General features: G+C 42.1%; 1 protein-coding gene across 8 annotated transcripts in view; it reads right to left on the bottom strand.

The window, feature by feature from the left end:
* Positions 1–27,909, bottom strand: part of SMG6 (SMG6 nonsense mediated mRNA decay factor) — a 214,180-nt gene that overhangs the window by 184,201 nt on the left and 2,070 nt on the right. For 7 of the 8 annotated variants that reach the window (XR_014821495.1, XR_014821494.1, XM_021067586.2 and 4 more), the window contains exons 2-8: positions 25,930–27,667; positions 25,180–25,372; positions 24,461–24,571; positions 20,705–20,811; positions 20,260–20,338; positions 12,947–13,057; positions 12,361–12,573 (exon numbers count right to left, since the gene is read on the bottom strand). Coding sequence is in view for 5 of the 8 variants with exons in the window: in XM_021067586.2 (XP_020923245.1) it covers positions 12,361–12,573; positions 12,947–13,057; positions 20,260–20,338; positions 20,705–20,811; positions 24,461–24,571; positions 25,180–25,372; positions 25,930–27,667 (2,552 nt within the window). In the remaining 3 variants the exon portion in view is untranslated. Of the gene's footprint in view, positions 1–12,360; positions 12,574–12,946; positions 13,058–18,033; positions 18,233–18,582; positions 20,339–20,704; positions 20,812–24,460; positions 24,572–25,179; positions 25,373–25,929; positions 27,668–27,909 lie in introns of those variants that run through there. The other variant, XR_014821496.1, reaches the window with a different exon arrangement.

Below are 27,909 nucleotides of genomic sequence, written 5' to 3' on the forward strand. Positions count from 1 at the left end.
TCAATTCCCAGAGGTACAAATTTCATTAGGAAACAGAAGTAATACCTTCAGACTCTTTAGGCTCATTACTGGACAAGAGACAAAGCGTGAGCCAGCCACGTAGCAGGACATACCTGCTAACTGGTTTCTGGGTCAACACCAATGACAATGTCACATGAATCCCAGTAAAACACCTGTGGCCCAATGACTGAGACCTGTGCCCAAAGTTAGGCCTGTTTGAGTGGACTTACCAATCTTAAACTGAATCTCTGAGAAACAAGTACCTCTTAAAAATCCGAATTACAATAACATATTTTGGTGGCACTTTTAAAGCACGGATTACAAAATCAAATGTCTACAAAAATGTAGGCAAGGTAGATGATACAGGTGAGCAACAGGAGAGGCAGTGGCAAACTACCAGAGAGTAGCTACCACTCGGCTCTGGCAAACTGTTGCCAGACCTTAATTTTTTTGAGAATTAGCTGGCAACTAGCTATAACTTTAAAACAAAACAAACAAAAATCCACTATTTATACCACCTGAACCATCTGGTTAGTGAGACAATGAGACACCTCCTAATACAATCAATGCAAAGCGAGGCACACATACCACCTACAAAGTACTCTCATCAAAAAGGCCAAACCGGAACCTAACCACGTTTCTGAGTTACCTCTCATATAGAGGAATAGGTTAAATGACACCACAAGGAAAGAAACAGGCAAATCCAGAATGTAAGAATTCCACAGGACAACTGAACTGCTTTTTAACAAGCTAGTGACATGAAGAAAAATTTTTAAAGGGAAGGCAGAGCTGGTCTTGATTAAAAAAGATTTAGGAGACAAACACAACATGCAGATCTTGATGTGAACAAACCAACTATAAAAAGACATTTGTTAGAAAATCTGGGAAATGAAGTTATAGATCAGATGCTGAATGATGCCAAGGACAGGCTTGATAATGCACTACGGAATGTAAGAAAATGTCCATTATTTCTTAAAAAGCATGGATGGAACTGAAACGTGGGGTGCAGTGATGTGGTATCTAGGATTTAAAATACTTCAGTGGGGGTTGGTGAGGGAGAAAAAGCTGAAACAATTGTGGAAAATATGGGGACAAGTATGGGGGTTGACTATGTTATTTTCACTTATGTGTGTTTGAAATTTTTCATAATTAAATAAAACTCTTCATATCAAATGAAAGGTCTGCATTTAGACAGCAGGCTGTCAGTCTGTGAATTATCAAGCCTCGTCATTCACTTTGGTTAGAAAGTGAAAAATGCAAAATCAAACCCAACAGCTTTAAAGATCATTATAACAAAAATGTAAGTGTGTCAACCACCACCATCACCACCACCATCTGAGACGTTACAATATGCCACTCATTGCTCTTGACATGCATTATCTCATTTAGTCTATTGTTATTACCATCTTACAAATGAGGAAATCGAAGCTTGGCCAGATTAAGGAACATGCCCCAAGGTTCACGGCTGTTAACTGATTGAAAACTAGGACTTGAACTTAGGACTTCCCAAAACCCACTATCTGTCTCTGACATATAGGATTCTGGACTAAATTAATGAAAACTATCAAGCTGCCAAGCTGCCAACCTTTAGAGAGAGAAATGGACTGGCCGGCAATCACTCCATGGAAGGATCTCCCACCTCCCAAGTCCAACAGTAGTATGGAAAAAAAAAAAAAAAAAAAAAAAGGCGAATAACAGTGTGTAATGACATGCCACTAATAAATAATCTATAATATATAATACATATTAACACAATTGTATATATAAATTATGTACAGTAACACAATTGTATATATAAACACCAATGATATATTACTCCACTCAAAAATCTTTAATAAAATTTTTTTTTCCTTTTTTTTTAGGGCCACACCCACGGCATATGGAGTCTCCCTGGCTAGGGGTCGAATTGGAGCTATAGCCACTGGCCTACAGCACAGCCACAGCAACACCAGATCTAAGCCACACCTGAGACCTACACCACAGCTCACAGCAATGCCAAATCCTTAACCCACTGAGAGAGGCCAGAGATTGACCCTACATCCTCATGAATACTAGTCAGATTCATTTCCGTTGAGCCACGAAGGGAACTCCATAATTAAAATACACACACACACACACACACACACACACACACACACACACACACCTTAACCCACTGAGCAAGAACCTGCAACCAGGAGTTCCTCTCGTGGCGCAGTGGAAATGAATCCAACTAGGAACCATGACATTGCGGGTTTGATCCCTGGCCTTGCTCAGTAGGTTAAGGATCTGGCGTCGCTGTGAGCTGTGGTGTAGGTCACAGACGTGGCTCAGATCTGGCATTGCTGTGGCTCTGGCATAGGCCGGCAGCTACAGCTCTGCTTAGACCCCTAACCTGGCAACCTCCACACGCCACAGATGCAGCCCTAAAAAGACAAAAGACCAAAAAAAAAAAAAAAAGAACCCGCAACCTCATAGTTCCTAGATGGATTTGTCTCCTCTGTGCCATGAAGGGAACGCCCATAATTAAAATATTTTAAAAGGCCATCACTCCTCTACCGGGTTTCTTTTCTTTTTTTTTTTAATCTTATTACAGTTGATTTATAATGTTCTACTGGCTCTTTCAACTTCTACCCCCAACCCACCTAAAAACCAACCTCAGCATTACTGCCTAGAAACTTCTCCAACAAGAATCCAGCTTTCCAAATAAGATCATAAACTTTCTATGCCTGGGGGCCTCAAATTAATCCCTCATGCCACAATTTATCACTAGCTCAAGAAATGGATCCTTTCAGATTCAATCTTTCAAAAACAATAATCAGACCTATTAGATGTCTAACCTTTCTTGAACTTACTCTCCCTTATTCATGTGGCTTGAGAAGTTTCTCTTTACGCATGAGAGAGAGAGGACATTATGGTGTCACTCTAATTGTGCTACTTTGATAAAGAGCAAGATATGGATAACTGTGTTGACCTAAAAAATTAGAATACCACTTTTCCAGATTCTGAGTTAAAAATGAGCCATGGATTTTTTTTCTCTTCTGATTCCCCAGGATAATGGGCATTTGACATTTCCAATCTAAATGTTGTGCCCTATGAAAATACTCAGGAAGAACATACTCTAAGATGTTAATAGTGGTTACCTCTAGGTGCTAAAACATTGTTTATTGGCATTTTCAAACTTTTTACAATAACCATGTACTGGCTTTGAAAATTTTTTAAAGCAATAAAAATATGAAAATGAAAAGAAAAAAGCTTTGCCCTTCTTAATCAAAGCCACTGGCCTCCAACCACCAGGACACAAAGAGACACTTTAAGTTGAGAATGCCTAAAGAACTGTTTAAGAGTGGTCCTCAAATTTTAATCAGCAAACTGTGGAGCAAAAAATTCAGTCAACTTTCACCCTACCAAATTTAATGAATGGAACAGTATTGCTTTTGTTGACTTAACAATGCAGACACAGCAAGTAAAAATGAGGAATTCCAGGAACAAATTGTTATTTTTAGAATCCAAGGTATATTATACAGAGCCAGCCTACTGACCACACCAAAACGTGGTTCCTGGAGTTCTCCTGCGATACAGGAGGTCAACAAGGATCTGGCATTGTCATTGCAGCAGCATGGTTCACTGCTATGGGACAGCTTCAATCCCCGCCCCAGGAACTTCTACATGCCTTGGGCATGCCCCCCCCCCCCCCCCCCCCCGCCAAATAAACTGGTTCCTGAGGAAGGTTCAGTCTCTCGACCACTTCAACTTTCCCACATCATCACAGATTTACACACCCTATACACCCTCTACGGTGTCACATCTCCCCTGTTTTTGCTCATGCTGCTCCTTCTACTTGAAACACTCTCTTCTCACTCTCCCTAGTTAACTTTTCCAGGAAGTCTTCTGAATTCTCCCTTTTCCCACCAAAACCCATGCCTCTGCCAGGACTGGACCAAGTGCCCTTCTCTGTGCTTCCGTGGCACCCAACCCATACTTCCCTCACAACACTTAATGCAACACGGTCGGTCCTCATTATCTGCAGATTTTGTATTTGCGAATTCACCTACTCACTAAAATGTATTAGTAACATTAAAATCAATACTCACAATGCTTTCACAGTCATTTGTGAACAGATACAGAGGGGCAAAAAATTTGAGTCTCCTGACAAGCACATTTCCAGCTGAGACCAAACAAGCTGATTCTTTGTCTTCTTGTTCAAGCTCTCATACCTTAGACAAGTGCCTTTTCTGTGGCCTACTTAATGCCACATTTTCCACACTATTGTGTGCTGATTAAAGGTCCCTGGAGTTCCCTGGTGGCCTACTGGTTGAGGATTCAGCATTGTCACTGCTGTGGCTTGAGTTCAATCCCTGGCCTGGGAACTTCTGCATGCCACAGGCATGGCCAAAATCAAAAAACAAAACAAACAAAAATAGGTCCCCACGAGCAGTGCTGAAATGCTGTCATCTAGTGCTCCTAAATACAAGAAGGCTGTGAGGTGCCTTAAGGAGAATAGACATGCATTAGGTAGGTTGCTTAGGCATAAGTTATATAGTGCTGCTGGCCATGAGTTCAATGTTAATGAATCAATAATATATTAAATAAAGGGTCTTTAAACAGAAATATACCTAAAATAAGGTTATGTGCTGATCAGCTGATGAAAATGTTGTAACTAGGGGTTCACAGGAACCTAAGCCTGTATCTATCTCCCTTAGGAGCAATGGTTTAGTACTTGCTAATTCGGTGTCTGTGGTGATTGCAAACAACGAGTACTGAAACATTCTCTTTATGTAGCCATTCCTTCCACTAGCCCTGAGGCTGGTAAACTATGCCCACAGGCCAAAGAGAGCCTGCCATCTTTCTCTGTAAATACAGTTTTACAGAAATGTAGACATGCTCATTCATCTACATATTATCTATGGCTACTTCAGCACCACATCAGCAAAGGTGAGTAGTTGTAACAGAGACCATACAGCCCGCAAGCCTAAAGTATTTACTATCTGGCCTTTTACAAAAAAAGCTTGCTGACCCATGCACTGGACTCCAAGCTCTTTGAAATAACAATGTCATATTCATCCTTACAATCTTAGCACATCGCTGGCACAACAGGACAGGTAGACCAAACTTTGGTCTGGTTAAGCACTGGACCCAGAACACAGCCTTCTGCTCTGAAAACTCAGGGGAAACTGCATTAAAATCCAGACCTGAACAAAACCTTAAAAAAAAAAGATACTATGCAAAGAAATTAAATAATGGAATGTGACTGAAGGAAGAGAAGGAAAAGGAAAAATTTCAGGGCAAACATCATTTGGTAGGTGAAATAAAATATGAGAGATTCGAATAAGGAAAGCCCCTTACTCACAGCTACTGAGGTCCAGTTTAGTCTGACCTCCAAAACATATTAGAGGAGCCAAAGAGAAGGAAGGTTTGGCAAGAGCTTAGCTAAATATACCATGACATTTCACCTGACTAAAGACATATTTTCTACACATAGCACCAAGCATGTTGTAGGTACAATAATCACAATGGGTTGAGGAAAATGCTGGGAATGGCAAGCCAAACCATGCCAGAACAGGAGAACTGACTAAAGTTTGAGAGACAAATGTCTATCAATGGCTCCCATTATTATTTGCTCATTCTTCCCCAGCAGACAGACACGTCTGTCTGTCCGCATTCAAGATGTCGATAACAGAGCAATCATGCCTGAGAAAATCCTCAGCAGTTCTATCAGAGACCCTCACCTTTCCGTGTGAAGATTATTTCTGATGCCATAACTTCTTCATATCCTTATACTAACTCACTATTAGCAACAACTTGTTTGCTAAGCAGTAGCCTTTTCTGATTTCCAAAGGGAGCTGAGGCATAGGAGAAGGCACATCTACTAAATAAAGAATGCTTAGAACCCTGGTGACAGTGAACTTGAGTGGTCTAGCTAGCAAGGAGAGAGTCTAAATGTGAGGCTCAACAGTTTCAGAGAATGCCACTTACAGCTGAGGTTGGCAGTCCCTCTCCAGGTTGCATGTTCAACCCAAACCACATCTCAAGGCTGAAAACCAACAACCCACAAGTTAACCTCCTGCAGTCACTCAGAGAGCCAAAGCCCATGTTTGGCAGAGAGAACAAACTAGTTTAGTCTTTATGTATCATTACTAACAATCACCTGAAGCCAAATTTTCTGTTTCTTATTCATGGATGCGAGTTTTAGCAGTTAAGCTAGAAACTCTCTAGTCGTCAAGGGAGCAATTCCTATCAAGGCTAGTCCCCGCAAAACAACAAGTGAAATGAACAAGCAAGTGAAACAGAGCAAATATTTAAATTACACAGACAAGTTAATGACACAAATATTTATAATGAAATATCATGCAACCATACAAAGAACATATTAAGAAAAGATATTCTTAGACAACTAGAAACACAGTCAGTTTTGCTTTCAGGATTCTTCTGAAAATGTGAATCTGTTCCATCATGATCAACATATTAGGGAACAATTTAAGCATAACACATATCTTTATTTTGTTCAGGAGAAACAACAGGTGAACACAGAAAACTCAACCCCACTGAACCAAGCTCACAGAAATACACCAAACACACACTCATACCCCCAAACATTCACCAGCTACTACAGTGGATGCCTCTCCCCGTCCAGTGTTACACCTGCTGTCCAACTTCAAATAACCCTCCTTCCATCACTTCACAGTAACTCACAAGCAGCAATCCTTCCAAAGCCTACTTCTACAAGCAAACTTCATCCCTTATTAAGACTATTTACACACTTAATAAATGAATGTATAAAACTGTACAACTGTTTCATTAGGTTCATCTCTCTCTTTTTTTTTTTAAATATGTCACCAAGGAAGTTTTTGAGTATTGTGCTCCTAACCCTTTTTTCCCCCATAAGATCTGTGGTTTCTATTGTGCAATTTTGCATAGCACAGTGATTTTTAGGCATGCAGCATGTGTTAGCGTTATACAGCAGAAGTGACTGTATGGCCAATGGATAATTCAAAAAAGCAAACTGTATATTAGCATATAAAGCATAATTCGATTTTTGTTAAAAAACATATTTCATGTATCTGCAGGTGTATGTGTTTACATACACACTTACAAATGTTTAGAAAAAGGTCTAGAAAAACCTCCATCAAATAGTTAATAGCAGTGTTTCTAAAGGCAAAAATACAAATGACTCTCCCTTTAAATTAAGTACATTTTTGTTTCAGATACAATTAATTGGTTACTTCAGCAATTTTTTTAAAAATCCCTTTAAAAAACAAATAAAAACAGGAGTTCCCGTCATGGCTCAGTGGTAACAAACCCGACTAGTAACCATGAGGACGTGAGTTCGATCCGTGGGGCTCAGTGGGTTAAGAATCCAGCGTTGCCGTGAGCTTTGGTGTAGGGCGCAGACACGGCTCGGATCTGGCGTTGCTGTGGCTGTAGTGTAGGCTGGCAGCTACAGCTCTGATTCGACCTCTAGCCTGGGAACTTCCATATGCCACAGGTGCGGTCCTAAGAAGATAAAAATAAAAAATAAAAACAATAATAAAAAGAAAAAAATTCTTTAAATAAACAAATCTGTTCCAACAGAAGTGTTGAAAAGAGTGATCATTACGCAATCTGATTATGTCATCCCCTGCTTATCGAAATTTCTCAATATTTATGAAGGATCTGGCCCCTCCTATTTTCTCCAGCTTCATCCCTCACTTTTCCTCCCTTCCTTTATATGTTCAACTAGGACTTATTTAGAGAATCTTCTATATGCAGGTACTGGGGATAAGGCAGTGAGAAGCCAGATATAGACCCTACTTTCATAGGGCCTTGAATCTAGCAAGAGATTTTAACCAACAAGAAAAATGTACCTAAAATTACTTAGTTAGAAATATGACATTACTAAGGGCAAACAGCTGGGCTCAGCCATCAGGAAATGCCTCCCTGGAAAAGGGAAGTGATATTTAGGCTGAGAATTTAAGGATAAGTAAGACAGAGGTTGATGAAGAGAGAAGAGCACTGCAGGCAAAAAGAATGTACAACAGCCAAGGGCCAGAAGAGAGCCTGTCCCTTCAAAGAAGAAGCCACTATGGCCACAGAATAACAACAAACTGGGGAAGAGAGGTGTAAGATAAGGTCAGAAGCAGCAGGAACCAAATCTTGCAGGGCCCAGTAAACTACTTTAAGGATTCTGGACCTGATTCTAAGACCAAAGAGAAACAACAGAAAATTTTCAAGAAGGGAAGTGACTCGATCAGAAATGCATCATTGGAAGCTCATCTGGGTTACTGTCGAAAAAGAAAGGTCCAAAGGAGGATCAGGAATAAATGTGGAAAGGCTATTAGGAACGTCTTCCAATAGTCTGTGGACTACTGAAATAATGAGAGCTTGGACTAGGATGGTGGTAGGAGAAAGAGGAAAGTAGATGATTCAAATTATGTGTAGGAGGTAGGCTAATGGCTCTTGGTACTGAGTGGATGTGGGGCTACAGGAAAGGAAGAGGTAGATGATGACCCAGATCTCTTGCAAGAGCACTGCTCGTATCCTAGACTCCGACCATACTGAACAACTTGCAGTTCCCTAAGCCTTCACGCCTCCAAGTGGAAACACCCTCATACCACCCTTCAGCTGCAAGTACCTCCCTAACCATGCGTTTATGTCTCTCATGCTTGTCCTCATCACAGCCCTTGGCACACTGCATTATAATATAATGTAATCATATATTTATGTTTCTGTTTTCCCCACATGACTGAGTGTTCCCTAAGGTTAAAATGATTTTTGGTTGTTTCAATGCCTAATAACTCAAATGTCTGTGAATAAATCCCCACTTCTCATCAATTCTATGTTCCTGTTCCAGGGAGCAGAGAAAGTAAAGCTGACTTGCTGGGGCCTGCTGTATGAAAGAAAAGGATATGGGAAGACGACTTGGGGCTAAGAAAGCAGGTAAAAAAGGCAGTGTGGTTTCTTGGCTGGATAAACAGAGACTATGAAACTGCAGGCTTCTTCCTCAAGTGCTGGTAATATAGAACTAAAAGCCCAAATCCAAAGATGTAAAGGGAAGTAATTACCCAAGGATGATGTATAGGCTGAAAATATATAAACAGCTTCACCAATAGTTTAGAAACCAAATCACCACATTTTACTCTGCCCACATCTGGAATTATTTGAAGTTTTTACTGAAAACATATTCATATGTTATTTATATAAATAAAAATAATAAAATATAATAGATCCATTGTTCAGCTCAGGGAAGGCTGAAAATGCCTTCTCCGAGATGCACATAAAAATAAAAACATGGAGTTCCCGTTGTGGCGCAGGGTTAACAAATCCGACTATGAACCATGAGGTTGCAGGTTCGATCCCTGCCCTTTCTCAGTGGGTTAAGGATCCAGCGTTGCTGTGAGCTGTGGTGTAGGTTGCAGACGCAGCTCGGATCCAGCGTGGCTGTGGCTCTGGTGTAGGCCGGTGGCTACAGCTCCGATTAGACCCCTAGCTTGGGAACCTCCATATGCTGAGGGAGGGGCCCAAGAAATGGCAAAAAGACAAAAAAAATAAATAAATAAAAACATGTATTGGGGAAATAACAATAAAAAAATGGGTCACCATGCTGTACAGTACAAAAAAAAATTGTATTGGGGAAATAACAATTAAAAAAAAAAAAAGAATAAAAACACATGCCATATGATCCAGCAATCTTACTCCTGGACATATATGCAGACAAAACTCTAATTACAAAAGATACCTGCACCCCAATGTTCACAGCAGCACTATTTACAATAGTCAAGACATGGAAGCAACCTAAGTGTCCACCAACAGATGAATGGATAAAGAAGATGTAGTACATATATACAATGGAATACTATTCGGCCATAAAAAAGAATGAAATAACACCATTTGTAGCAAATGGATGGACCTAGAGATTATCATACTAACTGAAGTAAGACAGAAAAACAAAGACAAATACCATATCATATCACTTATATATGGAATCTAAAATATGACAAAATGGGGAGCTCCCACGGTGGCACAGAGGAAACAAATCTGACTAGTATCCAAGAGGATACAGGTTCAATCCTTGGCCTCAATCAGTGGGTTAAGGAGCTGGCACTGCCATGAGCTGTGATGTAGGTCACAGATGCAACTCGGATCTGCCATTGCTGTGGCTATGGCATAGACTAGCAACTACAGTTCCGATTTGACCCCTAGCCTAGGAACTTCCATATGCCATGGGTGTGACCCTAAAAAGCAAAAATCAATCAATAAATGAAAATACAAAGTTACAAGCATATTACTTAAAAAGTACATAAAACACCTAATGGAAGAGAGAGATCTATAACTTTTATGAGGGATACTCCCTAAACTTGATGCCAAGGCCAAAGAAGGCCATAAAATGCTTTCTCGAATTGTCATTGTTGCTTTCATTTTAGAGATACAGTAGAGCTAATTCAATAGAACTATTTATCTCTTATTCCAATAGGCTTCCAGTTTGGGATGGTAATAACCAAGCTAGAAGAGGCAGGAATGAGGGATTCTCATAGCAGCAATCCCTCTGAAGCACCTTGATGTACTGGGGCCCCATGTACAATATGGTACATAGCGAGCTGGAAGATTCAATTATAAGCAAGGACTGCTTTCCACGCTATCCAGAAAACAGTTAAAGATTAAGGATATAGGAAGATAAATGGAAATTTTAAGTTAAACCCCAAAGGACAAGTCCTCTTACCCCACCATTCTTGACTCATTCTTAGCAGACAACCATGCCTCCAACTTCAAAGAGAAAAGAGTAAACATCAAAAAGACCCTCCCTCATCATCTTCCTACTATACCCACAAACTTACCTTCATCCCCAATTATCTGTTCCTCCTTTCCTTCAAGTACAAGAAAGTTCACCAACAGTTTAGAAACCACAGCATTTTACTCTGCCCACATCTGTAATTATTTGAAGTTTTCACTAAAAACATATTTTTATGTTTCTTCTTTCAGACCTATCTCCTCACTGTGCTCTAGATCCTATTGCTTTCTCGTCCTCTGCAAAGACGTCTCCCTGACATCGATCTCCTTTCTTTCTTAGATCTTGAACCTCCTCACTATTATGTTTTTTCCTCAAGTAGCTGAATCAACGCTCTCTCATGACTCCATTACTATCTACAATGGGATGACTTCAAGAATTTTCATCTCTGGCCAAGTTCACTCTCCTCAGCTTCAGACACCTGCTAGCCTCTAAACAGCTCCATGTCAATGTCCTACAGAAATTCCAGTGCGTCCAAAACCAAACATCATCTTTCTCCTAAAACCAACCCCACCTAATTATTCCCTACATCAAGGAAGAGACGATCATCTACCTAGTTTCAAACCAGAAACCTAGGTGCCACTTTTGATCCCTCAGTTCCCCAGGTCCAATCAAGTCCTCTGGAGTCTACCTCATTAATATACTTCATATCCCTTCACTTCTCCCCATCTCCAAAGTCATTTCCTGGCTCATGTCCTTTTCATATCTCACTTAGATTACCATAGCACCCTCCTACTCTTATTTCTAGTCTTCCTCTTCTCCAAAACTTTTCACAAAGCAGCCAGAGTTATATTTCTTTTCTTTTTCTTTCTTTTTTTTTTTTTTTTTGGTCTTTTTTAAGGCCGTACCCATGGCATATGTAAGATCCCAGGCTAGGGGTCGAATTGGAGCTGCAGCTGCCAGTCTATACCACAGCCACAGCATCTCGAGATCTGAGCCACGTCTATGACTTACACTGCAGCTCACGGCAACACCGCATCCTTAACCCACTGAGTGGGGCCAGGAATCAAACCTGTGTCCTCATGGATACCAGTCAGGTTTGTTAATACTCAGCCACGACAGGAAGCCCTAGAGTTATATTTCTAAAACACGTATCTGACATTTCCCTATTTAAAGCACCCAATAGCTCCCTACTACCTTCAAGCTAAAGGTCAAATTAGTTATTGCACGACTCTTCAAGGTCTGGTGCTGGCTCACCTCACCACCCTTTCTCTATAAATTTTACTCTCAAGGCACAATGAACTTGCCGTTTGTAGTTTTCCAACTACAGCGCCCTCTCCCTAGCTTCAAAAATCCCACCCAGAATCCTAAGCATCATATTGGTGACTATGAACTCAAAGCAGCAAAAAATTCTTATCCAATACTAAGTTAATCTTCATTCAGAAAAGTTACTTTTACTAAATTCTACAGTGCCACATAGTGGTAAGAGAGGAAAGCGCATAGCGAAGATAAAGGAAGCGAAGGTGGAGGAGGAGATGGAGAACTTCGGGGAGCATGAAGTGATCGGCCTCGCCCGAGATTAATGGGAAATGTCTGAGCAGTGCTTCATGGCTGCACGTACAGGGGCATTCACGTTTACTTGGCTAGTCTTGCTCATTACATCACCCTCAGGAACTTACATCACTGGGGCTCAGGCTGCCCAGCCCATTCTCCTGCTCAGAATCCTTCCCAGACTCAGTGCCCTGGGAGGACCGGGGACGGGATGGATGAATCCAGATCTCCAGGCGAGTGGTGTCATCTCCAACATGCCGGAAAGTAGATTTCTTTCCTTTCCGCCATTGGTCAGGGCTCAGTTCCAATTCTTCATGTTGCTTCTTCTCCATCTGTTCTGCCTGTACAGAATACACACATAAAAGCTTAAACTCTCCTGAGATTCATCCAATAAAGAGAAGTGCTCCTCTCACCTAAGTTTGTCACCCAAGGACTATAAAAAGTAAAGACTTTGCCATAGCTCCAGAGTAGCAGAGTATCATCTGTTTTGTCCATAAAAGTTATTAATTCTATAAACCAGATGCTGTGGAACATGTACACCCAAGGGCCCTGGACAGCTCTCCTAAAGAAGAGCTGCTTCTGCACAGGGACTGACTCACTCCATCAGCACAGCCTGATGGGACCCCTCGAGGACGTGAATAGTCACTCCCTTAGAGACACTAAGAGAAACACATTCTTCTAGGAAGGAATGATTCTGCTTGCACCCCCACTCACCTTTCGTTTGGTCTCTTCAAACAAGCTCATGAGACTCTCCTTGGCAGTCAGGATAGGGTTGCTGGCAGCTAAACTGCGCATATAGTAATAGACAGCATCAAGCTTCCTCCTCTGCAAAAGAGGTCAGAGACACTGAGTCACCAGTTCTCCTCCCGACTCCAGCCTGAGTCAGCTGACCCAGGAAACCCTACCTTCCCTCTCAACCCGTGTCCCAAGCTGTGAGGAATTCCAACAAGAAAATGAGAAAGCTGTCCGTGGGAGAAGCCATGGCAATCACACCAGAGCTCTCTTCCTGCCAGTACTACATCCTACAAGACTTAGAGCCAAGTGCTCAGAAGAAAGAGAAAAGAATAAAAAGCCTCACAAAATATGAAGCCAATCATGTTTTTCAAGAAAGAAAATGTTCAATACATATTAATTATTCTTTATTTTTATTTTTTTGGCCACGTCTTGGGCATGTGGAAATTCCTGGGCCAGAGATCAAAACCATGCCATGGCAGTGACGATGCCAGATCCTTAACCCACTGTGCCACAAGAGAACTCCCACTAATTATTTTTTAAAATTATAAATAACGATGGCAATACCATAGTTTAAGCATAACTGTGAGGCAAATGATAAGCACTTCACAGATATTATCTCTAACCTAAGAAAACCACTCCATAGGGATTATTATTCCGATTTTTATGAGGAAACAGGAGCTCGAGGGGACCATTATGGAACTTGAGTCTCAGAGCCCAATCCCAGATAAGTCTAAACGTAGGGCTGCCAAGCTCCTAAATTTATGTTTTCACAACATAGTAACTCTACTGAGAAAAGAAAACAAACTACTATCCAATGCATTCAGCAAATAAATACTTCAAGTCCCTTTTCAACCAATTAATAAATAAAAAAGAGGGTCAGAAAAAAAGGCAAAACACTGAAATAAAGGGGGTAAGAATATCAAAAAGCCTTTCCATCTTTCTATCATACACATCTTTACCTTTTTCTCTGTCTCACAATGCACCTAGACTACTAGCTTCTCTCTCTCTCTCCAGCATCTACTCACTCTTTAAAATTCTCACCTTGCATTCATCCAGCATGCTTAAAGGCGCACATCCTAAGATCAACTGCCTGAGTCTGAATTTGGTCCTGCCATTTCTTAGGTATAACCCTGAGAAAGTCAACCTAGAAAGGTTTCCTTACTTGTAAAAAGAAGTTATTTCCCAACCTATATGGCTCTTGAAAAGATTACAATTCATATAATACATACAGTTTAACAAAATATCTGGTACATAGATTGTCAGTTAAGTGGAAGCTACCTTTAAAACTATTTCAATTATGCCACTCACTTGATTTTACACTGCTTTTTTGTGTGTTTTCTTTTTAATTTTATGGTCATACCTGTGGCAAATGGAAGCTCCCAAATGAGGGATTGAATCCAAGCCACAGCTGCAGCTGCGGCAATGCCAGACCTTTAACCTACTGTGCCAGGCCAGGGATCAAACCCACACCTCCTCAGTGACCTGAGCAGTAGGATTCTCAACCCACGTGCCACAGCAGAAATGCCTACACTGAACTTTATCAGTTCTACAATGATTTTTTTCACATTTTAACATCTCTGAAATCAAGATACAACTCACGACCAGTATCTTTTTTTCTTTTCTTTTTTTTTGGGGGGGGGCACACCCTCAGCATATGGAAGTTCCCAGGCTGGGAGTCAAATCAGAGTTGCAGCCACCGGCCTACACCACAGCCACAGTGATGCTCGATCCCAGCCACTCGTGGGAACTACACCATGGCTCATTGCAACGCCAGATCCTTAACCCACTAAGCGAGGCCAGGGATCAAACCTGCATCCTCATGGATACTAGTCAGGTTCTTAACCCTCTGAGCCACAATGGGAAATTCCAAAAACACAAAAAAATTTTTAATACAAAAATAAAAATAAAAATGGGGTCTAGGAATTCCCATCATGGCTCAGTGTAAATAAATCTGACTAGCATCCATGAGGATATAGGTTCGATCCCTGGCCTTGCTCAGTGGGTTAAGGATCTGGCGTTGCTGTGAGCTGTGATTTAGGTCTCAGACACAGCTCTCGGATCTGGCGAGGCTGTGGCTGTGGTGTAGGCTGGGAGCTACAGCTCCAATTGGACCCCTAGCCTGGGAATCTCCATATGTGGCAGGTGTGGCCCTTAAAAGGCGGGGGGGTCTAAACAGACACCTAACCAAAAGATACACAGACTGTAAAAAAACATATGAAAAGATGCTCTACATCATATGTCATTAAGGAATTGCAAGTTAAAACTGCACACCTATTAGAATGAGCAGAATCCAGAACACTGACAACACCGAAGGCTGATGAGTAGGCAGAGCAATAGGAACTCTCATCCACTGCTGGTAGGAATACAAAATCGTACAGCTACTTCAGAAGACACTTTGGCAGTTTCTTCCAAAACTATATATAGAAGCAACACACTCCTAAGTATCTACCCAAATGAGCTGAAAACTTATGTCCACACAAATGTGCATACAAATGTTTATAGCATTTTTATTAATAATAGTCAAAACTTGGAAACAACCAGGATGTCCTTCAACAGGAGAATGAATAAACTGCGGTACATTCGAATATACAATGGAGTGTTACTCAACAATAAAAGTACAGAAGAAATTGACACAACATTGTAAATCAACTACAACAGAAAAAATAAAAACCTTAAGAGAAGACAATAAAAGAAAAGAGCTGTTGGAGTTCTTGCGGCACAGTGAGCTAAGGATCCAACATTGTTGCTTGCCTGGGTCACTGCTGTAGCTTGGGTTCAATCCCTGGCCCAGGAACTTCCACATGACATGGGCACGGCCAAAAAATAGAAAAGAAAAGAACTATCAAGCCACAAAAATAACCCTAAATGCCAAGTGAAAGAAGCTACACATTGTATGGTTCTGACTGTATGACATTCTGGAAAAGGCAAAACTAGAGACAGTAAAAATATCAATGACTCCAGAGTTTCAAGGAAAGGAAGAGGGATGAAGAGATAGAGGGTAGAGCACAGGGCATTTTTAGAGCAGTGAAAACATTTGGTATGATAGACACATGTCATTATACATTTGTTAAAAACCACAGAGTGTACAACAGTAAATGTGAACCCTAACGGAAACTACAGCCTTTAATTATAACGTCTGTATTCCGGCCCATCAATTGCTAACAAATGTACTATACTAATTCAAAATGTTAGTAACGGGGAAAACTGAGAATTGAGGACATGTATGGGAAATCTCTGTACTTTCTGCTCAATTTTTCTGTAAACTAAAACTAACCCCCAAAAAAGAAAAAAATACCACAGGAAAAAAACAAAGTCCCCAAGTAGGGAGGAGGGAATCCACAATAAGATATCACTTCATATTCACTAGGTTGGTCACAATATTAAAAAAAAGAAGAAAAAAGAAAAGAAAGAAAGAAAGGAAGAAAGAAAACAAATGCTGGTGAGAACATGAAGAAACTAGAACTCTCCTACACTGCTGGTGGGAATGTGAAAATGGTACAGTCGCTATGAAAAACAGTTTGGCAGTTCCTGAAAAAGTTAAAACAGAGTTACCACACGATCCAGCAATTCCACTCCTAGGTACAGACACCAAAGAAGTGAAAACAGATATTCAAACAAATACTTGAACAAAAGCACTACTCACAACAGCTAAAAAGTAGAAAAAACCAAAACATCCATCAACTGATGAATGAATAAATAAAACATGGTGTATCCATACAACGGAATATTATCAGTCATGAAAATGAAGTACTAATACATGCTACAACATGGACGAACCTCAAAAATTTTATGCTAAATAAAAGGTCACATATTGCACAATTCCATTTATATGAAACATCCAGAAAAGGTGAATCCAAAGACAGAAAACAGACCAGTGGTTGCAAGGGGATACAGGGAGGGAGGAATAGGGAGTAATTGGTATGGGGTTTCCTTTTAGGGTGATGAAAAATGTCTTGGAAATAAAGTGATGGTTACACAATACTGTTAATGTACTAAGTGCCACTGAACCATACAAATAATTAATGGTTAATTTTATGTAACACGAATTTTACCACAATAATTTTTTTAAAAAGCTATTGAGGGGGCAGCTGTAGTTCCGATTCTACCCCTAGCCTGAGAACCTCCAAATGCCACAGGCATGGCCCTAAAAAGGACAAAAGACAAAGAAAAAAAATTTAATTTAAAAATTAAAAAAAAAAGCCACTGGGGGAAAATTTATTTAAATATATTTTCTAATTAACAAGAAAGATAACAATTTGTTCGATGATTATAAATTAAAAAAAAAAACTGGAAAAGGAGAGAAGAGAAAAAAGAAAAAACAGAAGATGGATAATAAACGGGAGAGAAAAATAAAGCCACAAAAACGGGTAATAAAAAAAAAAAAAAATCTCAGAGTTCCCATTGTGGCTCATGAGGTTTTGGGTTCAATTCCTGGCCTTGCTCAGTGGGTTAAGGATCCAGCATTACCGTGAGCTGCGGTGTAGGTCGCAGACGAGGCTCAAATCCCACATTGCTGTGGCTCTGGCGTAGGCCGGTGGCTACAGCTCCAACTGGACCCCTCGCCTGGGAACCTCCATATGCTGTGGGAGCGGCCCAAAGAAATAGCAAAAAGACAAAAAAAGAAAAACCAACACATCACAAAGAGAACAGGACAAACAAAGGCAAAAAGCATAGAGAGAGAGATTCAACAGATTCTGAAGAAAGTGTGTTTGTAGGAATTCCCATGATGGCTCAGTGGTTAACAAACCCGACCAGTATCCATGAGGACGCAGGGTGGATCCCTGGCCTTTCTCAGTGGGTTGCTGTGAGCTGTGGTGTAGGGTGGCAGCTATGGTTCCAATTCGACCCCTAGCCTGGGAACCTCTATATGCCGCAGATACAGCCCTAAAAAGACCCTCCAAAAAAATAGAAAGTGTATTTGTAAACCACATTATTTGATCAATTTCAATCCATAATTAAGAATTTGTCTAAATCTTTGCAGAGAGCATTGCTGTGGCTATGGCATAGGCTGGCAGCAACAGCTCCAATTAGACCCCTAGCCTGAAAACCTCCATATGCCACAGGTGGGGCCCTAAAAAGCAAAAAAAAAGAAAAAAAAAAAGATTATTAATTTTTTGCAAAGAAGAAAAAAATATTAATTCAAACATTGCTTATTCAGACAATGAACCTGACAGCATTAAGAAACTCTCTCTGGGAGTTCCCACTGTGGTGCAGTGGAAATGAATCTGACTAGTATCCAATGAGAATACAGGTTCAATCCCTGGCCTTGCTCAGTGGGTTGCGATCCAGTGCTGCCATGAGCTGTGGTGTACATAGCAGATTCGGCTCGGATCCAATGTTGCTGTGGCTGTGGCACAGTCCTACAGCTATAGCTCCGATTTAACCCCAAGCCTGGGAACTTCCACATACTGAGGGTGCAGCCCTTTTAAAAAAAAAAAAGGAAACTCTCCCTTCTAGTGACCATGTTGGCTGCTTCTTATACTTAAACTTTTGGTCACTACCATTAGCCCCTTGAAGTCAGCTTCCTTAGTAAAGGCTCCATCTGGTATTCCCGTTGTAGCTCAGCAGTAACAAACCAGACTAGTGTCCAGGAGGATGCAGGTTTGATCCCTGGCCTTGCTCAGTGGGTTAAGGATCTAGTGTTGTGGTGAGCTGTGGTATAGCTTGCAAATTCAGCTTAGATACTGTGTTGCTGTGGCTGCAGTCTAGGCTGGCAGCTGTAGCTCCGGATTTGACCCCTAGCCTGGGAACTTCCATATGCCATGGGTGCAGCCCTAAATAAATAAATAAATAGACAAACAAATAAATAAAGGCTCCATCAGCTCCCAAAGCTCAATGTTAGAGCCACATTTAGAGAACTTTGGTAAGATCTAGAGAGGTACAATTTGGCACTTACTGTGCTTCTGCTTAGACGACTCCAAGTGAAAAGCTAAGATGAATAAGGGGATGATCTGGGGAAAGGAAGGAAGGATGTACTTAGGGCTAGTTGAAGACTTTAAAGGGGAGAGCCTTAAAGTAAAGGGAGCCTTCTCATTTTCCTTCTAGAAACGAGTATCCTAGTTCAACCTAGGGAAGGGAAATAAGGCAGAATCAGAGCAGAAGCCTAGATCAAAAACAGAGTGATGTTTGATGCAACGAGAGATTATCACACTAAATGAAGTGAGAAAGAATAAGACAAATACCACATGATGTCACTTATATGTGAAATCTAAAATAAGGCACAAATGAACCTATCTACAAAACAGAAACAGACTCACAGACACAGAGATTAGACTTGTGGTTGCCAAGGGGTTTGGAGGAGGAGTGGGATGGACGGGGAGTTTCGGGTTAGCAGATGCAAACTATTATATTTAGAATGGATAAGCAATGAGGTCCTACTGTACAGCACAGGGAACTATATCCAGTCTCTTGGGATAGACCATGATGGAAGAGAATATTAAAAAAAGAATGTACCTATATGTAAAACTGAGTCACTATGCTGTACAGGTAAAATTGGCACAACATTATAAATCAACTATACTTTAAAAATTAAAAAAAAAATTTTCTTTAATGGCAGCACCTGCAGCATATGGAAGTCCCCAGGCCAGGGACTGAATCCAAGCCACAGCTGTGACCTATGCCACAGCTGCAGCAACACCAGATCCTTCAACCCACTGCACCAGGCTGGGGGTAGCCTCTGCAGTGACGCAAGCCACTGCAGTTGGATTCTTAATCCACTGTGCCACAGCAGAAACTCCAAAACAAACCTTTTTTTTAATAATAAAAAAACAGAAAAATAAAACAAACAAAAAACCCTAAGAGTGATGTTTGGCCAGCGTATAATCAATTCCCTAGGAACTTAAATGCAGTGAAAGCAGACTCAACTGAAGCGAGGGATCCCTGACAACTTACCTCCGAAAGTAACAGTAACAAAATGAGTTCCCCTCGTGGCACAGTGGAAACAAATCCAACTAGGAACCATGAGGATTCAGGTTCGATCCCTGGCCCCGCTCAGTAGGCTAAGGATCTGGCATTGCCGTGAGCTGTGGTGTAGGTCGAAGACGCGGCTCAGATCTGGCATTGCTGTGGCTGTGGCATACTCTGGCAGCTATAGCTCCAATTCGACACCTAGCCTGGGAACCTCCATATGCTGCAAGGGCGGCCTTAAAAAGGAAAAAAAAAAAAAAAGGAGTTTGAGGCTATACTTTGGATTACAGGGTCCAGATGAAATCTAGCTCCAGGAGCTGATGCTATCAAAATCCATACTTCTAACATACTGCCTGCAAAATACTTCCCTATCCAAAATTTCTTACCGTATACACTGCCAGCAGAGCCAACTGGTTATAGGGGCGCCCATTCTTGGGAGCAATGTGCTGGGCCTTCAGGTACCAACTGGAATAAAAAACAGTCCAAAAAATCTTAGTTCTGCATCTACACTTTCACCCGACAGCTCTTACTACTTAAGCTAGAGTGTTAGATGTAACCCTCACGTGGTAAAGCACAACTACGGAGACCAACAGAGGCACCTGTAGGACATACATGTAGAAGGAAGCTCAAGTGGCTCGTTACTCTTTTTTTGGCCCCATCTGGGGCACGTGGAAGCTCCCAGGCCAGGAATCAAATCCAAGCCACAAGTGACACCTGTGCCACAGCTGCAGCAATATCAGATCCTTAACTGCTGCACCACATGGGAACTTCTGCCCAACTTAGCTTAAAGCCACACAGGGAAGAGGAGCAATGAACAAGAGACAACAGTACCTTCGTGCTTTCCCATAGTTTGCGGTGTCATTGGCTTGCTCCCGATACCTAGCGATATCTCCCTGGCAAATCATACATCGCTGGGCACTGATCAGGGCATATTTTACCTTCAGGAGAAATGATCAATTAGTAGCATATACACAAGAAACTCTAACTTCAATCTCAAAGGACATAGATGGAGTCAGCATTAATAAGGAACCTGGAGTCTTCAACAAAGTAAAAAGTTTTTACTCTAACCTTGACTAGCAAAAAGCAAACAAAAAACAAACCAAAACAAACAAAAAAACTCATCAATGTGATGCAAAATTTACTGAGAAAGAGTGGCAAAAGGAAGAGGAGGTCATTCTTATTTCCAGTCCTAGTCAAGTGGAAAACATTCTCTCTTCATATAGCTGTGCGATTTCAACTAAGGCTTTGGGACTCAGTTTCTTTTTTTTTTTTTTTTTTTTTTTTTTGTCTTTTTGCCTTTTTCTAGGGCTGCTCCCTCAGCATATGGAGTTTCCCAGGCTAGGTATCACAGCCAGAGCAACTCAGGATCCTTAACCCACTGAGAAAGGTCAGGGATCAAACCCGCAACCTCATGGTTCCTAGTGGGATTCGTTAACCACTGAGCCACAACGGGAACTCCCAGAAACTCGGTTTCTTTGTTAGAATATAAAAATACTTAGTTCATAGCGAAACTGGAAGGAATAAGTGTAAAAAATACCTTACAAATAATATATAGGAGTTCCCGCTATGGCACAAAGGGATCAGTGGCATCTCTGCAGCAATGGGACGCAGGTTCAATCCCTGGCCCTGCACAGTGGGTTAAGGATCTGGCATTACTGCAGCTGCAGCATACGTCGCAACTGCAGCTCGGATCTGATCCCTGACCCAGGAACTCCATATGCCAAGGGGCAGACAAAAAAGAAAAAAAAAGTGATACATATGTATGTGCGTGTATATAATATTATATACATATATAATATATATATATAAACAACGGCTTACCCTGTTCTTTTCCTGCCATCATCTTTCCCTCCTCAAACTGTTAATACCATGCACTGTTACTCCACTGCTTCCTCTTTGCAAGACAATAATAATTCCCTAAAACAGTAAGCTACCCTTTACCAAACACCTAAAACATGCCAGGACTGAGTAACACTACATATATGTTTTCTCACTGATGGGACTGGCATCTATCACTCAACAAGAAAACAAGGAGTTCCCGATGTGGCTCAGCAGTATCGAACCCAGCTAGAATCTATGAGGATTCGGGTTTGATCCCTGGCCTTGCTCAGTAGATTAAGGATCTGGTGTTGCCAATGAGCTGCAGTGCAGGTCACAGATGTGGTTTGGATCCTGCATTGCTGTGGCTGTGGTGTAGGCCAGCAGCTGTAGCTCCGATTAGACTGCTAGCCTGGGAACTTCCATATGCTACAAGTGCGGCCCTGAAAAGCAAAAAAAAAAAAGTGCGCCTCAGCAAATTATACATCACTATCAGTCATACACCTTCAGAATCCTGACTACTCTACACATTCTGTCTATGGACAATGGACAGACACCAAGAATCCTTGGTATTTAACTGATAAAAGCACCAAGGAAACTGGTGTGTTTCCATTACTGCAGCCACTTTGCCATCTCAATGAGGGTAAGTAAAAAACAAACAAAAAACAAATTCGGCCAAAGCCTCTCACCGTCCTCCACATAAAGTCCTAGAAGACGCAGCCTCTGCTCACCTTTCCAGCACCACTTCCCCTCTCATTCTCTGTGCCTCCATCAGACTAGGCTTTCCTCAGTTCCCCCAACGCATGGTGCTTCTCCCACTTCGGGACCTTCACATATTCCGCTTCCTTCCCCTAGAGAGTCGTAGTTCTCACATCTTCACATACACGTTTTACCTGGCTGACATCTCGGGTCTTCAGCCTCAGCTTAGCTATGACTTCCTCAGACCTCTCTGATCCTCGAAACCCTTTAGAGAACAGCCGCACAACATCCTTTGCAGAAGTCACTGCACCTGCAATTACTAATCCAACATCTTGACTCATCCTTAAACTCTAAACCAGGAGAACTGAGACCGTGGCGTTCTTGTTCCACACTGAATTACCTGTGCCTGGAGTGGCTCCTGGCATTCAGGAGGGACTCAACAGATACCTGTTGATGAGTAACAGAGCTTGTGCACAGCGATTCATTAGAAGGAACAGAAAGGCAAGAGGAAGCCTCTGTTCCACAAAGCACACTGCTCTCTCTAATGAATATTTAACCTCTTCTCTCCCCTAGTCCTTTCCTCTCAACATATAAATAATACACTAAAGTCTCTCTAAGCTTAAAAACAAACTTCTCTTAACACTGTCTTTTAACTTCTATCTTCCTTCCTTGCCTTCACAGCCAAGATTCTTAAAAAAGCAGTCTAAATTACCCTCTCATTGTATCTGCTGCCCCAATTCTCATTCACTACAATCTGGTTTCCATCTTTTCCAAATAAAATAACTTGTGATAAGGTCATCCAACCCAAGAGATATTTTTTAGCAATCTTTTTCTTTTTTCTTTTTTGTCTTTTTTCTTTTTCTAGGGCCGATTCCATAGCATATGAAGGTTCCCAGGCTAGGGGTCTAATTGGAGCTATAACCGCTGGTCCAGGCCAGCGCCACAGCAACTCGGGATCCGAGCTGCGTCTGCGACCTACACCACAGCTTACAGCAACCCTGGATCCTTAACCCACCGAGCAAGGCCAGGGATCAAACCCGAAACCTCATGGTCCTAGTCAGATTCATTAACCACTGAGCCACGAAGGGAACTCCAATTTTTTAGTAATCTTAACATTTGAGGATTTTTTAGCGCTTGACACTTTTACCCACCACCACCTTAAAATATGACCCTCTGCTCTCTGGCTAGCCTTCCCAGTTTCTCAACTTTTACTTCAACCATCACCTACACATGGATGACTTCTGAATCTATATCACCAGCCCAGTTCTTTCACCTGAGCTCCAGACAGACCAGCACATTCATGTGTTCGTTTTCCAGCTCCTCCACCTAAGCTTACCCAAAACTGAACTAACATCTTCCTGCCCAGCTACTCTCCTAGGGCACAGGATGGGAGACTACTGGGATGCTCCACACCTCCAGTCGCATCATTCACACACAACCTGCCAGCAATTCAATTCTACTTCCCTTGTATCTTTCCGGTCTGTCTCCTCTTCTCCACCTCCCCCATCTCCACTCTTTCCCAAACTCATCCATTTACCACAGTGACTGGTTCTAAGAACAAATCTATGCTATCCATTTCCTGAAAATCAATCAGTGGCTTCTCACTGCTTTCAGGAAAAAGTCCAAACTCTTCAGCATGGCATATAAGAGTTTATGGCCCACCCCTTCTGACCTCATTAGCTTTACCTCCTCCAACAGCCCAACCCACATTACAGCCATCGGCACGCTGTACACTTTCCTAACAAGTTGTGGTTCTCTCACTGGATCAAAACTGCCCCTTCCACTCTAAGTCATGTTTCAAAATTCAACCTCACAGTTTCTAAGAAGGCTTCCTTGACCCTAGACTTAGGAATTAGTCTAAATCAGATCTAATTCCTTCTATTCCCCTTCAACACTCTATATATGCCACCATTACAGTACTTATACTGTTGTAATTGTTGGTTTAAGAGGTCTGTTCCCCACAGGACTGTATCTTTCATTCTTGTATCCTCAACATCCAGCACAAGGCCTAGCATATAACTAACATCAAATAAATGGATGAATAAATTTATGATAAAGAAGCTAACTTACTGTCTTCCGTAATGGCTTGCTGCGAATGGCAAGACCATCCATGTAGTCCTCCAGCTTGAACTTGTAAGTAACCTGCAGCTTCTGAAGCAAACTATCAAAGAAGTCGCTACCCTATAAAGAGAAAAAGTAAGGATCAGCTAAGTCAACCTGTTCGGATCCAATCTACCCATCAGAAACTGAGGCAAGTGACCCTTTCACAGTTCTGCTAATACTCAGTCACCTGACATAAACGGAGGCAAAGGCATTCCCACCGTGGTGCCTTAGGTTAAAGGATCTGGTGTTGCCCCCCCTGCAGGGTAGGTTGCAGCAGCAGCTCGGATTCAATCCCTGGCCAGGAAGTTCCATATGCCTCAGGTGCAGCCATTTAAAAAGAGGGGGCATATATAGTATTTAGTGGCCAACAGTAAGCACAAGACAATTTGACAGCATAAGCTTTTCCATGGTTTTAAAGGTCTGAACACATACATACACACACACACACACTCCTGCATTCATAAAGCTTCTGCGCTTAAAACTCAGTAAGTTATAGTCTTAAGGACGCAAAAGAGGTAGTGTAAGCCTAAACCCAAGAAAAAAGCCTACAAAATAAAATAAAATTTTAAAAAAGAAAAAAGCATACAGTTTTCAGTCATTTTCTATTATACAGTATTTCGAGTGGTAAAAAGCCATCTAAAGGATGCTGAAGCCTTTATCCTGAGGACACAAAGATGATGGTTTACCTCATCCAAGAGCTCCAAAAGTCTGTTCCGAATCTGTTCTGGGTTCTCAACATTCGGATCCTTGAGAAGCTGCCTGAACTTCTCAATCACCTGATAGAAAGCATTCTTCCACAGGATCTGATCCACATTCTGATGATCAGAGAACTCAATATCTAATAGAATACAGCGCTCATATAGCTGCAGCAGTTCAACTCTGGAATAAAATACATGCAACTTCTAGCTCCAAATAAACTACAGGAGAGCCTAGACCCAAGATCTAAGGTTCCTACAAATAACACCTTCCTTGGCAGGAAATCCAAAATGCCACCAGGTATAGTACTCAGTCTAGTCTCCATTCTGCAGAGCAGAATATCATTCTAGAGACAGTTATGTCTAGGAAAATAGTTTTTCCCCATATGCCTCCACCTAAATTTAACAGCCAAAGTAAAATCTTCACCACAAGTTACATGTTGTTCATTTCTTGGCACTTCGGAAAGTCTTTCCTTTTCCATATCCAGATTTTATGCGCTCTTAAAAAAATTTTTTTTTTCCTTAAGGAAAAAGTGGGAAGCAGAAAATAATTTCTGGGACTAGAAACAAAATTTTCTGCTTTTCTTTTTCCAACTCCCCCTCCCTTACAAAGATCGATGTGAAAGGGAGATAACACCCAGCAGCTCACCTGATAGGTCTCTAGCTTCCTCGGCCATCGGAGCCTGATCCCACCTCCAACTTACCCCCTTTTCCCTCTGGCCAGGATGGGACACACCATACCTGAGCTGAGCCATCTTCTCCAGGCCCTCCGGACTGATGCGGTCCCTGGAAAGCAGGTTGCTGAGCTGCAGTTCCTGGTTGTCAGCTACACGGAGAAGCCTATGTAGTTCCTGCTGCTGCATGTTCCTCATGTGCTGCTCCATCTCCTCAGGACTCAGGGTGCTGGCAGGGAGGGGGCTACAAACATACTGTCCTGTTGGAGTCGGGTAGCCTGGGTAGTAAGGCGCTGGGTACACACCATTTGTAGGGCCCACCGGGTACTGCAGAGGGCTATAGCCTGTGTAAGGATACTGGGAAGCAGGGCCTGGTGTCCGCGGGTAATAATAGGGGTTGTCAGAGTTTTGAAACTTATAGTAAGATGCTTGGGCCTGGCGTGAGTCACCCCAAGAGGTAGGGCTGACCTCATCATCAGTGTCCAAGAAATGTAACTGAGGCGTCTGGCTCTTTAGAGCAGGTTTCTGATCAGGATTGTTTGGGTCCCACAATCGTCGAGTGGTGCCTCCTCGGCCCCAACTCCGAGATCCCTTACTACCAGATCCAAATAAAAGCCGAGGTCCCAAAGGTGTAGACTCTGGAGAACCGGCTGAATTGACAGACAGGGTGGTGTGGGCAGGCAGAATCAGAATGCCACGGCCACGACCCCGAAGTTCTTGTCTCAGGTTTTTGGATTCCTGCTTCTCAGTGCCTTTGCCCCCACTGCTCGAGCCTTTGTCTGGCTTTATCCTATCCACATCCTCCCTGGCTGACCTCACCGTGGGAGAATCTCTGTTCATGGTTTCTGCGTCAAAAGTAACTCGAAGAGTGCCTCGATTTTCTTTACCATTGCTTTTCTGCTCCCCTTCTCCACGGCCAGACCAGCTTCTGTCTAAATGTTTCTTCCTTTCTGAGCTTCTCCGGGGCCCATCAGGCTCATCAATTCTGTCCTCATCTAAGGAGTCAGTTGAGGACATAGATACTTGCTTCTTCAGTCGTGGCCTCTCCTTGGTCCGATCCTGGCGGCGGCGGCGACTTCCATTATCAGTCAGGCCAGCCCCCTCGCCGCTATTGTTGCTACCGGCTGAGCTGGTACTGCAAGTGCGATAGCGGTTCCTTCGTTTGTCTGAGCGGGAATAGCGCTTGGCAGAACCTGGCTTCCCCTGAGCCAGGTCATCGTTCACCTTCTTCACACCCTCCCCTTTTTCAATCCGCTTTCCTTTTTCTCCCTGTGCAGCCCGTCCTCTGTCACCACTTAGGCTCTTTCCTGCCTCCTCTTTGTCTGGTTTACTCACAACCTCCTCTTTCACACTCCCCCTATACTCATCTTCCTCTACTCTCAGCTGTTCCACCTGGTTGAGGATTTCTTCCTCGTCTACCCGGCTACTAGTCGATTCTTTGGTAACAGTCTGCAAACGCCTTCCAGGCTGATAGATCTGCATGTCAGGTTTCTTTGTTCTTTTGATAATTCTAAGACTTCGATCCTCTTGTCCAACAGTCCTGGGCAAGAACTCCTGTACCCGAATATTTTCAGCATCTACAGGACCATTTTGCTGTTGGTTGTCTTTGTAGACATCTTTAATAAGCTGTGTACTGTCTCCAACAGTAGAAGAATCTCTGTCATTAACAGTTTCATCCTTGAGTTCGTCACTCCCAGAGGGTTCCTTGATTTTAGGTCTATTCCTTAGTCGGGAAAGTCCAGGCTTATAGATTTCCAGGTCTGGGCGCCTGTTATCTTTGCGCTGCCTGGGCTCCTTCATGTTTTCTGTGATGTTGGAGAGAGTGTTGAGGGGAGGAAAAGGTAGAATAGAGGGGAAGAAGAGGGGGAAAAATGTTATTCTAGTTAAAGTAACAGAAAAGTCAAGCAAGAATTGAAATGTTAATACTGATGGACAAGGAAGGAAATTTCTGCAGAAACAGAAAATGTACTAGGTTTACAATATTTGTTCAGCAATTGGCAAAGCTAAGACCTTAACTGTGTTGGAACTAACTCCACCTGAGGTAGGG

Source organism: Sus scrofa, chromosome 12 (genome assembly GCF_054392235.1).
Source record: "Sus scrofa isolate SSC_HxYL_T2T_F1_AM1 chromosome 12, Sscrofa_HxYL_maternal_Yorkshire_Landrace_v2.0, whole genome shotgun sequence".
Taxonomy (NCBI): domain Eukaryota; kingdom Metazoa; phylum Chordata; class Mammalia; order Artiodactyla; family Suidae; genus Sus; species Sus scrofa.